Below are 17,395 nucleotides of genomic sequence, written 5' to 3' on the forward strand. Positions count from 1 at the left end.
ATTTTCTGAGTGTTGCAAATTGAATTATGTTTTGATTGTGCCTTTTCTTTTGATCAGATCTGTGAAATTATTCTTCTGAGTCTCTGTGAACATTTTTCGTCATCCTCTTTTGCATATCTGTCAGACTTGGTAATTCGATCTTCTGGACATTGGTTTGATGGAATTTCTGTTTATATTTGTGATCTGAATTTTGATTAGATAGAAATTAGAGGTTTCTATTTGATCAGAGTGGGGTCTCCATGGAGAATTCAATTTTATTTACTCTGTTTCTTTTCTTGTAGGTTGCTTCAATGAATAATATGATTGAGATGAGAGTGGCACTTAAACTCAGTTGTTTTAACATTTTATCTGCTGCTCAATGTTTGCTGGGAAGGTTAGTTTCTTTGGGCTCTGGTGGAGAGGATAAACGTGTCTATCAATCTGTTCCAGGAAAGGCATCTGAACAGGTACAGTCTTGAAAAAGAAACTGGTACCATGTGTTTCTGTCTGTCAGGTTTAGGACTTAAGTGTGGAGTAAAAAATTAGTGTCATTACCTTGTTGGAACTTGTGATTATTTGATTCTTTTTAAACTTTTGATTTTGGTTAAACTTATGGATCTGTTTTCCATGAGCGCTTTTGTTTTTGTATTTATTCATTGGGGTTGAGTTTGGTTCTGATAGATTAAGGTAAACAAGAATAGAAGAAGGGTGATGAAGATCAGATGAAGAAGTGAGTAGAGGAAGAATAAGAGTGAAAAGTTGTTCATTGAATTTGGACCAACTGTGCAATTTACAATTACAATACACTATAGTGCCCTTAGTAAAGTTTGCATGCCAAATGCAACAAAAATGTTGGGATATTCATATTGTAATTGTTGTGTATTCCTTTGTTTATTGGAATTATAAAATATTTGATTCATGCCAACTTTAATCTCATGAACTTATGATAACAAAGTAGATGACGTGGATGGGGAATTACATACTTGACTATCAACTTTCATTTTGTGCGTATTGGGTAGTCACCTATATCCACCTATCATCACTAGCATCTACCTTGCTGACCTTTTCACCATCTCTCATTGTGGTCTTTTTTTTTTTATATTAAGCAAAAAATTTCAGTAAAAGAAAAAGAAAATACAAGAAACTCCCATTGGTCTTTCCAGCATGGTCTTCTATGTATCATATGATGATACCTACTTGAGATCAAGATTGTTGAATGAGGTTCCAGAAATTCTAATTTCATTAAAAGAAAATGGGAATACAAGAGACTCCCATTGGCCTTTTCAGCGTGGTCTTCTATTGTATCATATAATGTTACCTACTTGAGATTAAGATTGTTGAACAAAATTCCAGAAATACTCCTGTAATCATCACTTGTTTGGTTCTTCATTTGCTCATGCCACCATCCACTTTGTTCTGTTCATCTGATCACTGGTACATGTGTCTCCAAACTCATATTGAATATTTCTCCTCACACAACATAACCACATAATGGATCTTGGTTATTTGGAGTTGGAAGTAGTTTCTGCTTTAAACCTTGTGAATAGCACTTTGGGTTTATCCATTCCTAATCCTCAGGAGTTCTGCTGGGAGACATCTCTTGGCATTCAAGTCAAATATCCACAGGCTAGATATTTGAGTATGGAGATTAAATGTGCATTATGGTCTGCTGGAGTGAGAAGAATGTCAATATTGAACTAGCATTACTAAGTAAAAATTAGCTTCACTTTTGGGTAGCACTGGACATCATTACCAAGTGTTTGTAATGATGCTTATTTGATCAATTGTAGTTGGAGCTTTCACATTGCTGTTTTATGATGATTCTATATTTCCTGAAGTTTTCTTCTATTTTATTTAGTTTCTGATTTTTTTGTTATTTTCTTTTTCTAGATTAGTAATTTGGAGATCTTTTCTGGGTAATTATGATCTCATGGTGAACTCATTCAACCTGGATGGTTGAACTTCTAAACATTAAGTTGGAACAAAAAGCAATTTGACCTTCGGGTTGGCTTTAAAAGATTTAATATGTAGAAAACTTGCATGTTGTACAAAAGAAAGATCAAGAACTGTACCTAGAAGGGGAATGAAGAGGAGGAAGAGGGATTCTGCGATGGGTTTCAGGAGAGCAGTGTTCATGAGAGGGAGGCAAAGAGTCAGTTGAAGGAGAAGACGAGAGTGAGGTGGATGTTGGGAAAGGGCAATTCTGGAATTTCAGAGAAAGAGTTAGGATCTGATTGTTTCAGTTAGGGACATGTGGCGAGGTAGGAGGGTAAAAGAAAGGAGGAGCTTGAGTCACATGTGGAAGTAGGGACAGATGGAGGGACACAGGTGGCGGGAGGATTTAATTTTGATTTTCAGCAGGTGGGGCCTATAGGATGAGGGGAAGTGGAAGGAGTGTTGAGCTGGCAAAGTTTGGGGTGAAGAAAGGAAGGGGTGTTATTGGTAAAAGGCAATTTGGGAAGGGTCTTTCGAAAAACTCTCAAGAAGTAGGGATCAAAGAGAAGAATGGGTATGGGTGATTTCTAAATACGCAAAAGGCAAAAGGACTTTGGAGTTTCAGTGAAGAAGAGGTAGCAGGGACGTTGTAAGAACCTCAAGGAGTTTTGTTGCCCAAAAAGGAGGGAGATCGGCCGGAGTCTACTGTGCAAATGTTGAAGGTTGGGGAGAAAGAGAGGCTAGGGGTGGAAAATTGATCGGCCAGAGTCTACTGATATCCTGTTCATTTGCTGCAGATATTTGGGATTTGGGAATGGTTCCTTTTCTTTGTTTGGGTGCAAGTGGATTCTATCAATGGAAGTCAACATGCTTTTTGATCCTTTTACTTTTACTTGGCTTGAAAATATGGGAAGAATAATGTGGAGATGTGTGAGAGCAGCCATGGCTTGGACTATATGGGAAGAAAGGAATGCAAGAATCTTCTTAGTGAAGGAGAGGAGTAAAGAAGACGTGAGGGATAGTGTGATGGCCATGGTGATTCATTGGCTCAAGACTCTGGATTTGTTCTCTTGGTTTTCCTTTGATGATGTATGGAGAAATTGGAACTGCATGCTGTTCTACAAGTTGTACAGATTGCTAAAGAATTGAATATAGTAAGTGTGGTGATTGAAGGGGATTCAAAATTGGTGGTGCGGTGGCTTAATGTTCCAAAGTCCATAATTTGGTGTTATAGGAGTGGGATGAAAATTTTTAAATGGCTAATTAGAAATATGAATATGTGGATACAATGGGTGAGGAGATCAGCAAATAGGATGGCAGATACATTAGTCATGCAAGGGGTGAATAGAAATCAATTGTTTTGGGCTCAAGTGTAATTTGTTTCTCTTTTCTTGTGGAGAGGTAGCATCTTGTGCCTCTCAAAGGGGTGCTTGTAATGATTGTAATATTTTAAGTTATTATCTAATAAAACTTGAAGTTACTTATCAAAAAGAAAAAAATCTTCATATGACCTGCATCTTTATACTGACCAAGGAGCAAAGTCGAGTCCAGAATGATAGGTGGAATATGTCTACATATTTGTTGGAAGTGACTTGTCTTTTTTTGAAAAATTATTCTATTCTCTCCTTCCAAACCTCTAAAAATACAGTGAAAGGTGTAATGTTCTGGGGAATTGCACCCTTTGAACCTCTTAACCTCCTTTTGTAATCTCTGTTTTTCTTTGTATAATACTTTCATTATTATTAACAAAAAAACAAATAATGCATCTAGTAACATTTTATATATCACCAAGTTGATGAGTTTTGGTGGTTGATGTGTAGTATTTCAGATTTTATTCAGGAGTATGTTCTGTGGATGAGGGTTGTAGTAAGTTATATTAAACATATTACAGTCTGAACCTCGTTTGAGAATTATTGCTGTGCTGCTTGGGAGTTTGCTTTGTACCTTGTCTTTTGAGTTTGTTTTCCTTTGCCAATTTAAATGATCAATATTTTCCTTTGGTTATGCTGTGCATTTTTACATTTATATTAGATTAAATAAGTTAATTCTAATGGTCACAAGGAGAAAAACTGATTTGGGTGCTTGTTGGATTATCATATATGAACAACTGTTGACGTTCTTCTACTGATCATTTGTTAGTAAGATTATAAAGTACAAAGGAAGGGAATATAAATGTTAGAATAGTGATAATTCAGACATTACTGAATGCTCCTACATAACTTATTATGGTTTAGGTCATATTTCTATATGCAGAAGCTTCGGCTTATACATTTTATTTCTTGATGGCTTTCTGCCTGTTGTTACTTTTCAGAGCTTGATATTTCTCGGCGATTTGGTAGAAAAAGTTGCTAACTTTGATCATCTTGATTGGTTTGGACGTGTTAAGTTGATAGACTGCATATGCAATTTTATCATACTTCATCCTGATGCTGGCCAGGTGATTTTCTACAGTGACTGATCAAAATATCCCTCTTCTTTCCCTGTGCTGCTCATGTAGGCCATCTGTACTTAAAAAAATAGTTGGTGGTTCTTTATCAGTTCTTCAGTTCTTGGTTTATTTTTCTGTGAGAAGTTACTCTCTGAATCATATTCTTGCATTGCATGACCATGATTTGGGAATTAGGGGCTGCTTGAAGATGTGATTCAGACCAATAAAAAATAGTAAAAATATTTCAGATTATAGCAGAAGAGGAAGAGAAGAAGAAGAACTGAAGAAGACAGCAAGAAGAAGAAGGAAGAATGGAGAAAGAAGGAGTTCGATAATCTCCTCTTCCTCCACTCTAATCTTTTATTAATCTTACTAAGATTACATAAATTACAAGTCTGCCCTTAAGTGGGCGTCCGCCTCATCAGCATAGTTAGAAAACATAAAAAGAATTAAAGGCCCCTAAAGAAAAGGCCGATTAAGAACAAGCAACAAGAAAAAACTAATCAATAAGATAAATGGGCCAGGGCCCATTCGACCCAGCCTCTCGACACTCCCCCTCAAGCTGAGCATAGATATCAATCATGCCCAACTTGCTTATATAGTGAACCACCTTTTGTCAAAACAACAACCAACTATTCTTCAGAAGCAATAAATGGTAGACAGACTTCTCCTGAAGCAACTCTCTCTCGTATAAAGTGCCTGTCAACTTCTATGTGCTTAGTTCTGTCATGCTGAATAGGATTATGTGCAATGTTGATAGCGGCCTGGTTGTCACAATATAACATCATTGGCTTCTTACAGTCTATACCCAATTCTTCTAAAAGTGATCTCAACCATAAAAGTTATAAAACTCCATGTGCCATTGCCCTGTACTTTGCAACAGCCGAGGATCTAGCCACTACAAATTGCTTCTTACTCCTCCATGATACACAATGTTCCCTGCCACCATAGCATAGTAACTTGAAGTTGACCTTCTATCATCAATACATCCAGCCCAGTCAGCATCAGTGTATGCTTCTAGCTTCATGTGTCCATGCTTAGCAAACAAGATACCTTTCCCTAGAGTCTCTTTTAGATAGCATATAACCCTCTTAGCAGCTGCTAAATGTGTATCTTTGGGAGAACACATGAACTAACTAATTACACTAATTGCATAGGAAATATCTGGTCGAGTCATGCAAATATATAATAACTTCCCAACCAGTCTTTGGAACACTTCCCTATCAGTCAATAGTTCACCATCAGTAGCTGACAACTTATGATTTAGGTCTATAGAGTGAAAGCTGGTCAAACACCTAGTTTGCCAGTCTCTGCAAAAGTTCAAGAACATACTTATGTTGAGAAATGAAGATACCATCCTTAGATCTGACAACTTCAATTCCCAAGAAATATCTGAGTCCACCCAAGTCTTTAATCTCAAACTTAGTGTAAAAAATCTTTTGAGATGAGTAACTTCCTGAGTATCATTACCAGTAACCACAATATCATCAACATAGACAATCAGAAGGGTCACCAAGGAATTTCCCCTCTTAACAAATAGGGTATGATTTGATTGAGTCTGTGTGTACTCAAAAGTAACAAGGGCAGCCCAAAATCTGTCAAACCAGGCTCTATGAGATTGCTTAAAGCCATAAAGGGACTTCTTTAGTTTACAAACCTTCCTTTGCATCTCCTTCCCATACACCCCTGGAGGTAAAGACGTATAAACCTCTTCATGTAGGTCCCCATTCAAGAAAGCATTTTTAACATTGAATTGATGAAGTGGCCAATCAAAAGTAGCAGCTAAAGATAGCAAAATGCGAATTGAAGTCATTTTGGCCACTAGGGCAAAAGTCTCTAGGTAATCAATACCATACATCTGAGTGTATCCTTTAGCAACCAAACGGGCCTTAAATCTTTCAATAGTACCATCTGAATGATACTTGTGAGCACCCTCTTACAGCCAACTTGTTCCTTTCTCTCAAGCAAATCCACAATTTCCCAGGTATTGTTCTTATGCAAAGCATCTAATTTAGTCATCATAGCATCCCTCCTTTCTGGGACAGATCTGGGAGTCACATGTGTGGAAACAGAGGCAAGAAAGGAATAGTAGGAAAGGGGAAAGAAGGCTGTAGGACAGGTGTTTGAAATGCAATGAACTATACATTTCCATTTGCCTTTGCGAAGATCAATAGGGAGATCAAGGTCAGGGAAGGTATCAGAAGTGGTAGAAGAGGGCTGACCTGTTACCTCAGTAGTGATGGGAGGTGCAGGAGGCTCATCTGAAGGTGTGGAAACAACTTGCACATCCTTGAGTCTTTGTCTCTGGTACCACCTTTGGACAATAGGATGGGTAGAAAATGTGGGAGGATGAGCAGGAGGAGGGGGAGCAGGAACATGAGAAGAAGACCCAATAGAAGGCTCGACGAGAGGAGACTCAATGGGGATTAGAAGAGGGACAAATGGTGACACTGGAAACAACTTCTCTGAATGCTCCCCCTCAGGAGAAGTACCAAAGAAAGGAACAGACTCAACAAATGTGACATTTTTGGAAACAAAGCGAATGCTACAAACCAGATCAAAACAACAATACCCCTTTTGTGTGGAGGCATATCCCAAGACGACACACTTGTGTGCTTTAGGCTCAAACTTATGTCTCTGATGACTATGAACATGAATATAATAAGTGCACCCAAACACCCAGAGAGGAAGAGCGAAGAGATCTTCATTTGGAAATAGGAGGCTAAAGGGGGTTTTAAAACCTAGAACTCAGGAAGGCATCCGGTTTATCAAGTATGTAGTTGTAAGGACAACATCCCCCCAAAACTTAACAGGAACATGAGAAGCAAAAAGGAGGCTCCTAGCAACCTCAACCACATGTCAGTTTTTCCTTTCTGCCACACCATTTTGTTGTGGAGTGTAGAAACAAGAACTCTGATGAATATCTCCAAAGGTATCAAAGTAGGAGGAAAGGTTCTTCTCAAAATATTCCTTTGCATTATCAGATCAGAATATTTTGATTCGAGTATTAAACTGGGTAAGATTAAGTTCATGAAATTTTTGTACAATATTTGACACTTCATCTCAGGATCTTATAAGGTAAATCCAAGTATAACGAGAGAAATCATCAATGAAAAGGATGGAATACTTGTAATGAGAAAAATCATCAGATAAATGATATGGCCCCCACACATCAGAGTGCACAATATGGAAATGAGAAATTGATCTTTTATTAATCACTGATCTTTTATTAAGTCTTGTAAGAAACTCAAACACCTTGTTTCTTTCCACAAATTTCCTAAATGTCTCTACATCCTTGGTGCTTTCCCATACAACTGCTTCCATAACATCAATCTCTTGCTATAGTGACTTCAATATTAAGTAGTAGACAACTACACTCCTCTCCCCCTATTTTAGATTTTTCACATTATTCTTCAGTTTGTAGGCCCTTGCAACATTCAATTTCCGAGAATATGTTTTTGTAACACTATCCCATATCTCCTTGGCTGAAGTCATCCAAAGATAATGTTGACTTATGTGGGGCTGTATAGAATTTACTAACCATCCAATAACTGTGTAGTTATCCTACATCCATTTCTCATATGTAGGATTTGTCTCTTTCTGTTTCTCCTTACTGCCCATGAGAAACCCTAGTTTACCTCTACTATAGACATGAATCTTTATAGATCGTGCCAGATGTAAATCAGTCCTCTAATATCAAGAATAAATTTAGTGATTAGCAGAATAGAACAGATCTGAATAACTGTATAAGAGAGGAAGATGACGAAGAGAAGAGGTAAGAAGAGAAGAAGTCGAATTAATCACTCTTCTCCTCTAACCCTATTTTTTTATTAATCTCTAAAAAATTGATGATGACAAGTATACCCTTAAGTGGGTGGCCAGCTTGGCAGTTACATAAAGAAAGTAAAATAAGAACAAATAACAGGCCCATTAAGTGAGGCCCATCAACATAAAATAAAAGATAAAATAAAGGATATCACATGAGAGGCTGTTAGGGCCCATTCGGCCCAGTCTCTTTACACTCCCCCTCAAGCTGAGCATAGATGTCAATCATGCTCAGCTTGCTTATATAGTGTGTCAATTTACCCCTGGGAATTCCCTTGGTCAAGATATCAGCCAGTTGCTCTTCTGATGTGATAAATGGTAAACAAACTTCTCCTGAAGAGACTCTTTCCCTTATGAAATGCCTATCAACCTCAATGTGCTTAGTTTTGTCATGCTGAACAGGATTATGTGCAATGTTGATAGCAGCTTGGTTGTCACAATAGAGCATCATTGGTTTTTCGTAGTCCACCCCCAACTCCTCTAGAAGGGATCGTAGCCATAGTAATTCTGACACACCATGAGCCGTTGCCCTGTATTCTGCTTCAGTTGAAGATCTAGCAACTACTGATTGTTTCTTACTCCTCCAAAACACAATATTCCCAGCAACCAGAGCACAATAACCAGAGGTGGACCTTCTGTCATCAATACATCCTGCCCAATCTGCATCAGCAAAGGCTTCCAGCTTCATGTGACCATGCTTAGCAAATAGAATACCTTTCCCTGGAGTATCTTTTAAGTAGCACAGAACCCTTTCTGCAGCAGCTAGATGAGTATCTCTGGGAGAATGCATAAATTGACTGAGAACACTTACTGCATAGGAAATATCTGGCCGAGTCATGCAAAGGTATAACAACTTCCCAAGCAGTCTCTGAAACACTCCTTTATCAGACAAAGGTGCACCATCTGTGGCAGAAAGCTTATGATTAGGATCAATGGGAGTGGAGATGGGTTTAGCTCCAAGTTTACCAGTTTCAGCAAGAAGATCAAGGACATATTTGCGCTGAGATATGGATATACCATCCTTAGATCGAGCAACTTCAATGCCCAAGAAATACCGAAGATCTCCCAAATCTTTGATGTCAAATTCAGAGTTGAGAAATGCTTTTAGTTTATTGGCCTCTTCAATGTCATTACCCGTGACCACAATATCATCAACATAAACAATCAAGAAGGTCACCAGAGAATCATTTCTCTTCAAGAACAGTGTATGATTAGATTGTGTTTGAATGTAGCCAAAGGAGACAAGAGCAGCCCGAAATCTCTCAAACCAAGCCCGAGGAGATTGTTTGAGACCATAAAGGGATTTGTGTAGTTTACACACCTTGCCTTTCATTTCTTTCCATACACTCCTGGAGGTAGAGACATATAGACCTCTTCATGCAGTTCTCCATTCAAGAAGGCATTCTTAACATCAAACTAGTGTAGGGGCCAGTCAAAAGTAGCTGCCAGAGAAAGTAAAACCCTGACTGAAGTCATCCTTGCTAAAGGAGCAAATGTCTCCAGATAGTCAATGCCATACATTTGGGTGTAACCCTTAGCAACCAACAGAGCCTTAAACCTCTCAACAGAGCCATCAGAGTGATATTTAATAGTAAACACCCATTTACAACCCACTGGTTCCTTTCCTTCCAGCAAGTCCACAATGTCCCAGGTATGATTCTTATGCAGTGCATCAAGTTCAGTCATCATAGCATCCCTCCATTCAGCTTGAGATAAAGCTTCCGGTACAGACCTGGGTATCACATGGGAAGAAACAGAGGCAAAAAAAGAGTAGTAGGAAGGGGAGAGAAGGTTGTAAGATAAGTGTTCGGATATACAATGGGCTGTATACTTCCGCTTGCCCTTGCGAAGAGCAATAGGAAGGTCAAGGGCTGGAACAGCCAGAGATGGGTCAGTAGAGGGCTGACCTGTTTCCTCAGGAATGATGGGAGTGGCAAGATGCTCTTCTGAAGGAGTGGAAACAACCTGCACATGTCTGAATCTCTGCCTTTGGTACCACCTCTGGAGAGCAGGAGGGGGAGCAGGGACATCAGGGGTAGGTCCAGTGGAAGAGGTGGACACCCCATGATCGGACTCACAAGGAATGGGAAGCGGAACAGCTGGAGTCATAGCAAAGTACTCATCAGATTTCTCCCCTCAGGAGGAATACTGAAGAAGGGAGTCAACTCTGCAAAGGTGACATCCCGAGATACAAAGCGGGTGCCACGAACCGGATCAAAACAACAATAACCCTTCTGTGTGGAAGCATATCCCAGAAACACGCACTTATGAGCCTTGGGTTCAAACTTGTGCCTTTGGTGACTATGAATATGCACATAGCAAGTACACCCAAACACACGGAGAGGAAGAGAAAAGAGATCCTCATCCGGGAAGAGAAGATTAAAAGGGGTTTTAAAGCCAAGGACCCGGGAGGGCATACGGTTGATCAGAAAGGTAGCAGTAAGAACAACATCTCCCCAAAACTTTATAGGAACCTGAGATGCAAATAAAAGGGATCTGGCAACCTCAACCACATGCCTGTTCTTTCTTTCCGCCACCCCGTTTTGTTGTGGAGTGTAGGAACAAGAACTTTGATGAATAACCCCAAAAGTTTCAAGATAGGTGGAGAGGGTTCTCTCAAAATACTCCTTAGCATTGTTAGAGCGGAATATTTTGATACGGGTATTAAACTGGGTGAGGATGAATTCATGAAAATTTTTCACAATAGCTTGTACTTCATCCCTGGATTTCATGAGATAAATCCAAGTGTAACGTGAGTAATCATCAATGAAAAGGATAAAGTACCTGTAACCCCCCATGGTTGGCATGTGATATGGCCCCCGCACATCAGAGTGAACAATATGGAAAGGAGAAAATGATCTTTTATTGCTAATTGAATAGGAATGTCTACAATGCTTTGCCAGCTCACATGATTCACAATGAAGACTCGATAAGGACACTCCTTTAAACATATCTGGGAACAGATGACTCAAAGCAGAAAAGGACAAGTGACCAAACCGAAAATGACATAATAAAATTTTGTTAACAGACTCTGATACGACTGACTCTAAGGCAGCTCCATGAGGTGGTCCCAAAGCTTGATCTGGTGTGTCCAGCAAGTATATTCCGTTTGCCTCATGGCCACTCCCAATCATCCTCTGAGACTACAAGTCCTGAAAAGCATAATGAGTGGGAAAGAAAGTTATGCTGCAATTCATTGACTTTGTTAAGCTACTAACAGATAAGAGGTTTGTGTTAAGCTTAGGGACATGAAGAACAGAAGATAAGAACAGGGTGTCAGAGGTCTTTATATCACCTTTACCAGAGATGGGGGCAAGGGACCCATCGACAAGGGATATTTTCTCTTTCCTAGAGAGGAGGTGATATGAGCAAAACAGGTTAGATAGGCTAGTCATATGGTCTGATGCACTGGAATCAATAATCCAAGGGATTTTACGATTACCTGAAGCTGAAGCATGATTCGCAGAAGCACGAGTACCTGAGTGAGCAAAAGGCGATGAAGATGATGTACTGTTGGAAGGGTGAGTTGAAGAAACCGTAGCTTCCAGGTGATTTAGGAGCCTCCCATACTTCTCAAAATCCAGCTTCATTGCAGCCAACTGCTCAATAGTTGATTTTTCTTCGCTTTCCTTACTTCCCCCTTTCAGGCACTGTAGCAGCGTTAGCAGTCTTGGATTTTCCCACCTGACTGCCCTTCTTAGGGTTATTATTGTTCTTAAATCTATCAGGAAGAAATTCAGGATGAAGCTTCCAGCAGGTGTCCTTTATATGCCGTGGTTTCTTGCAATATTCACACAACTGCTCTCTTTTCTCAGTAGGGCCCTTCGGTTTCATTCTCGCATGTGCAAAATGTTCTGTAGATGGAGTCTGCAACTGCACCTGCCGCTTACTCTCCTCACTGCTTATCATAGCATATGCCTGTGAAAGAGTAACCTCATCCCTGGCCAAAATGTTCCGTCTGATAATATCAAACTCAGGGTTGAGTCCAGTGAGAAACTCAAACACCCTATTTCTCTCCACTAGCTTTCTATACATTTCAGCATCCTTTTTACTCTCCCATACCACAGTTTCCATAACATCAATTTCCTGCCATAGGGACTTTAGTATAGAGTAGTAGATTGCCTCACTCTTCTCCCCCTGTCTCAGGTTCTTCACATCACTTTTCAATTTGTATGCTCTGGCTACATTCAGTTTCTGTGAATAGGTCTCAGTTACACTGTCCCATATCTCCTTAGCCGTAGACATCCAGAGATAGTGCTGGCTTATATGAGGTTGCATAGAGTTGACTAACCATCCTATAATAGTATAGTTCTCTTGCATCCATCTTTCAAATTCAGGGTCTGTCTCTTCGGGTTTCACCTTGCTGCCTGTGAGATACCCGGGTTTTCCTCTACTACAAACATAGATTTTTATAGACTGGGCCCAAGCAAGATAGTTCGTCCCATCTAGCTTAATTGTGGTAACACCCGTCAAAACGGAATCTACTGGAGCAGGTCCAGAAGCTGGCACCTGCTTGAACTCACTTCCGTATGTCTCCATTAATCAAACGAAAATCAAAGAACAGAAAATTTTGACTATGTAAACTTACTTGAAGTCAAACCAGAACTTGGGTGCTTGAAAAACTAGGGTTTTGCTCCGTCCAGCAGATGGGCGGGAGAGAGAAGACACTGCCGCACCTACCAGAGTAACCCAAACTCTTCCAAACCTGAACCGCCCTCCTTTAGCAGTCACAAGACGGCTTCCAAGCACAGAGCGCCACACCCAAGCTTCACCTTTCCTGGTAACTCGAAAATCTCCAGTCGGCTAGGGTTTTGGGCAGCAACAAAACAACATCACTTCTTGGCAAAATCTGGCCAGAACCAAACTCTCCAAACCCTTCTACCAACTAGGCAAGTGATTCTCTATACTATAGAGAACCTATCTCTCCATACACTCTCTTGATTTTAGAGTGTACAGGAACAAAGAAAAAAAAAGGAAGAAAGAGGAACTGAACCCGCTCTGATACCAAGATGTAAATCAGTCCTCTAATATCAAGATTAAATTTAGTGATTAGCAGAATAGAACAGATCTGAATAACTGTATAAGAGAGGAAGATGGCGAAGAGAAGGGGTAAGAGAAGAAGAAGTCGAATTAATCACCCTTCTCCTCTAACCCTATTTTTTATTAATCTCTAAAAAATTGATGATGACAAGTATACCCTTAAGTGGGTGGCCAGTTTGGCAGTTACATAAAGAAAGTAAAATAAGAACAAATAACAGGCCCATTAAGTGAGGCCCATCAACATAAAATAAAAGATAAAATAAAGGATATCACATGAGAGGCTGTTAGGGCCCATTCGGCCCAATCTCCTTACAGTGCCCAAGCTAAATAATTTGTTCTATCAAGTTTGATTGTAGTCACTCCTATCAAAATGGAATCTATGGGACCAACCCCCTGTTTCAGGATTTGCTTCATCTCACTTCCAGATTACTCCATTGATCAAACAAAAATAAAAAACAAGGTTTTCAAGATTTATAGACCTAACTGAGGTTAGTCCAACACTTAAAAATCCCAAAACTAGGGTTTCACTGTACCTGACCTCCAGGGAGAAAGAGAGAAGAAGTAGCCGCTCCAACCAGAGCTTCCCAAACCTCTTCCAACTGCAACCGCCCACTTTTGGAGATCAAAAGGAACCCTCCAAGCTTTGAGCGCCACACCCAAACAGTCTCTTTAACTTGTAACTGGAAACTCTCTAGTCGATTAGGGTTTTGGGCAAACAATCAGCATCTCCGCTTTCTTGGCAATCTACAACTAGATTCTGACTCTCCAAACTCTCTACCAACTAGGCATACAAGTTGCCTATATAATCATCAACTTATCTCTCCATACACCTTTTGATTAGAAGAGTGTATAGGAAAAGAAAAGAAAGATAAAAGAGAAGGAAGACCTACTTTGGTACCAAGATGTGATTCAGACCAATAAAAAATAGTAAAAATATTTCAGATTATTGCAGAAAGGGAAGAGAAGAAGAAGAAGACAGCAAGAAGAAGAAGGAAGAATGGAGAAAGAAGGAGGAGTTCGATAATCTCCTCTTTCTCCACTCTAATCTTTTATTAATTTTACTAAGATTATGTAAATTACAAGTCTACCCTTAAGTGGGCATCCACCTCATCAGCATACTTAGAAAACATAAAAAGAATTAAAGGCCCATAAAGAAAAGGCCCATTAAAAACAAATAACAAGAAAGAACTAATCAATAAGATAGTAATGGGCTAGGGTCCATTCGGCCCAGTCTCTCTACACTTGATACATATACCTTTTTTATGCCTTATTTGAATATATTTTTAATTTTGTTCTTTGATCTTTTTTGTTCCTTGTTCTATGTGTTATTTGGTAACTTGGGCTACTTGTAAACAGGCAATGATTGAGAGGCTTCTTACAATGCTTCAAGATAATGATTATCGGGTTAGGATTTTCTTAGCTAGACAGATTTATGTTCTTTTCCAGATGTGGGATGGCCATGATGAGCTCTTCCATGATATTTGGTGAGAATCAAATATTCCTGCTTCATAATACACAATGCACTTTAATATTACATGGGTGTTTGATTTCATGTGATGGTTTAGCTTTAGGTCTTGTTAACTTTAAATTGTATTGATTCCTAATAATAGTTTCTTTTGTGTTTAATTTCTTCTAGTACCTCTGAAGATATTCATTCCACTTTATCTTCCTGTAATTGGATCCAATATGTCAGTTTTGATGGTGACATTCCACTATTTTTCTATGGGGGATTATAAATTTGTCAAAATGACCATTTCCATTATCTTGATTCTTTGTTTCCTTTAGAAGGATGGAGTGATTGAATATGCTGCCCATAGAATTAGAGTTAGGTTGTGGATCTGTAAGAGCTAATTTGCTCAGAAGGTTGGAGTAGTTTCCATAAGAGTTAGTTTCAAAGCATCAGTTGTCGTAGATCTGATTAAACTTAACTTTTTTCCATTATCCTTTGAATGTTGAAGTGTTGGAAGGAAGATCTCATCTCCCAGGATTGATTGCACAAAATGACACATTTTTTCTTATTTTCTCTTGGTCGTAAGATCAATGTTTATTCATTAGGGTGATCTGATCCTTTCGATGGTGGTGCCGTGGTACAAGTGCTTTCACCATGCCGTTTCATATTGGTCCTCTTTGATTATGATTATGAGTTCTGCAGTTGAGAGTCAGTACTACAACCCATGTAAGAAACATAGTTGTCAAGGCAATGCCTAAGCAATAAGGCGTTCTTGGAGGGTCACCTTGCTTTATCACAAAGATATTTGTTTTACAAGGCGCTCTTGAATACTTTTATATTCTTCACTTTTTGAGATTCTAATAATAAAATAGGCATTTTTTACTAAATTATTCAGATTAAGTTAAAATTACTGGTTTCTTTTTATTATTTTTCTCATTTGTTTGGGTTCAATCATGTATACTGCATGGAAGAGCTCAAAATTTCATCGAATCATGTATACTGCATATGAGTTAGACTCGTACACAATGCATTTTTCTTGTAATTCCCCCCCCCACCGTGCAATCCATTTTCCCTTTTTCCTTCCATTTTGGCTGTTCCATTATTTCTGTTTTTGGAAAATTTTTTCTGTATGAGTCTAACTCCCCCCCCCCCCCCATTTTTCCAGTTCAAATTTTGGTGTGAGATTGGTATTGTTCTCAAAAGAAAAACTTGTCACAGCTCAAGAAGTCTTAGCTGCTGGTGCACAGCCTCCTTTAAGAGTGGAAACTGTTGTCATTACTCTAGCGCATCTTGCATTTTACAGTGAGAAGATAGAGTTGGAGGTATTGAACTTACTATCTATTGATTCTTTGATTTCAATTCCTAATCATTCTGTAACTTTTGGGTCTGTAATGGGTATTTATGTATTTCATGATATACAAATAAATATCTAAGTTGCTACTGAGATGAGATTTTGTATGGCATTAATGAAATCTATTATTTAATAAATGTCTTTAAGACTATATTGTGCATATTAACTAGATCTTTTCACGAAAAGCTCACTTGTGCAAAATTTTTATTGCTTTGGACCCAGGCTAGCACTCAATAATAACACCTTGCCTCTTCTGAAGAGAGGCACCATAGACATAAATGCATGTGTATTGTGAATGCTCTGCAAATGCACTCAAGTCTCTGTTATTTTGTTTGATCAAGGCTTAACTATAGCCAAACTGATGATCTGGCATCATATAGTAGTAGAAAAGAAGTGCAAGCATGTTTAATTGTTTGATGGGTGTTGAATCATGTTTAATTTTTAACAATTATGAATTGATGGCTCACATGTGATGTTTGGGAAGCCATCCAATTTGACAATTACTCAGCTGTCTTTTGTTTCTCGAATTTTGGTGGTACCATGGGGAGTATGAGCCCTGTTCAACCTGGTCCAACTGTCTCCCTCCCATCTGATTTAATGATTTTTATCAGAATTTTATTCTTTTCCAATGTTTTTCATTTCTTTGTTGCTGACTGATGAAGAAACTTTTTGATTGTGTTTTCCTGGTGATTTCCTATTGTGAACACAGGCTGTTTTCATGATGTGTGTAATTGCTGCCATGGATCCTTGTCAGAGGTAGTCTTTTTCCGTCTTCTGCTTCTATCTTTCTTACTCTCTGCGTGTTTATCTAAGTAACAAATTTTCTTCAGGGAATTGGTTTATACAGTTCTTGATAATCTGTCTAGAAAGCTGCATTACACAGCTAGATCAAAGGTGATGAACACAATTTGCTCTCTATTATTATATTGTTTTCTACTTCATGATAAATAGATTGGTTACATCACTTTGGTTGATGGTTCAACTTAAACTTATTTTTGTTGATTTGTGATTGAAAATGGTATAAATATGGTGTGATATCATATTGTTCAGAGTGCTTTGATTTCTCACTGTATTTAGCATGAGATTTTCTGAAATTTGTGCAGTACCTGGAGGAAATTATGGGATCGATTCTTTTTTATTGGGTTGCTTGCAACGTTAGTTTAATTGGACTGGTTGAGGTAAGGAGTCATTCTCACCTAGTAAGAATAATTCGTCTGACATTCTGACTTGAATGATTTGATTATTTGATGATAAGTTGAATGGTGTGAATACAACTTGACAATATAAGATGCTTTTCATCCTAGTAAGAATAATTCTAGTCTGACATTCGGACTTGAATGATTTGAATATTTTATGATAAGTTGAATGATGTGAATATGACTTGACA

At 38.7% G+C, this 17,395-nt stretch overlaps 1 protein-coding gene across 3 annotated transcripts in view; it reads left to right on the forward strand.

Annotated features, from left to right (window-relative positions):
- The window catches only part of ATM (Serine/Threonine-kinase ATM-like protein), a 151,152-nt gene that overhangs the window by 30,434 nt on the left and 103,323 nt on the right, over positions 1-17,395 (forward strand). For all 3 annotated transcript variants that reach the window (XM_088902617.1, XM_088902618.1, XM_088902619.1), the window contains 8 exons: positions 58-129; positions 282-446; positions 4,226-4,351; positions 14,564-14,691; positions 15,823-15,979; positions 16,718-16,764; positions 16,839-16,902; positions 17,112-17,186. In XM_088902617.1, coding sequence (XP_088758743.1) covers positions 58-129; positions 282-446; positions 4,226-4,351; positions 14,564-14,691; positions 15,823-15,979; positions 16,718-16,764; positions 16,839-16,902; positions 17,112-17,186 — 834 coding nt within the window. The remainder of the gene's footprint in view (positions 1-57; positions 130-281; positions 447-4,225; positions 4,352-14,563; positions 14,692-15,822; positions 15,980-16,717; positions 16,765-16,838; positions 16,903-17,111; positions 17,187-17,395) is intronic.

The sequence above is a fragment of the Nelumbo nucifera genome, chromosome 4, assembly GCF_055504915.1.
Source record: "Nelumbo nucifera cultivar China Antique chromosome 4, China Antique-T2T, whole genome shotgun sequence".
NCBI lineage: Eukaryota > Viridiplantae > Streptophyta > Magnoliopsida > Proteales > Nelumbonaceae > Nelumbo > Nelumbo nucifera.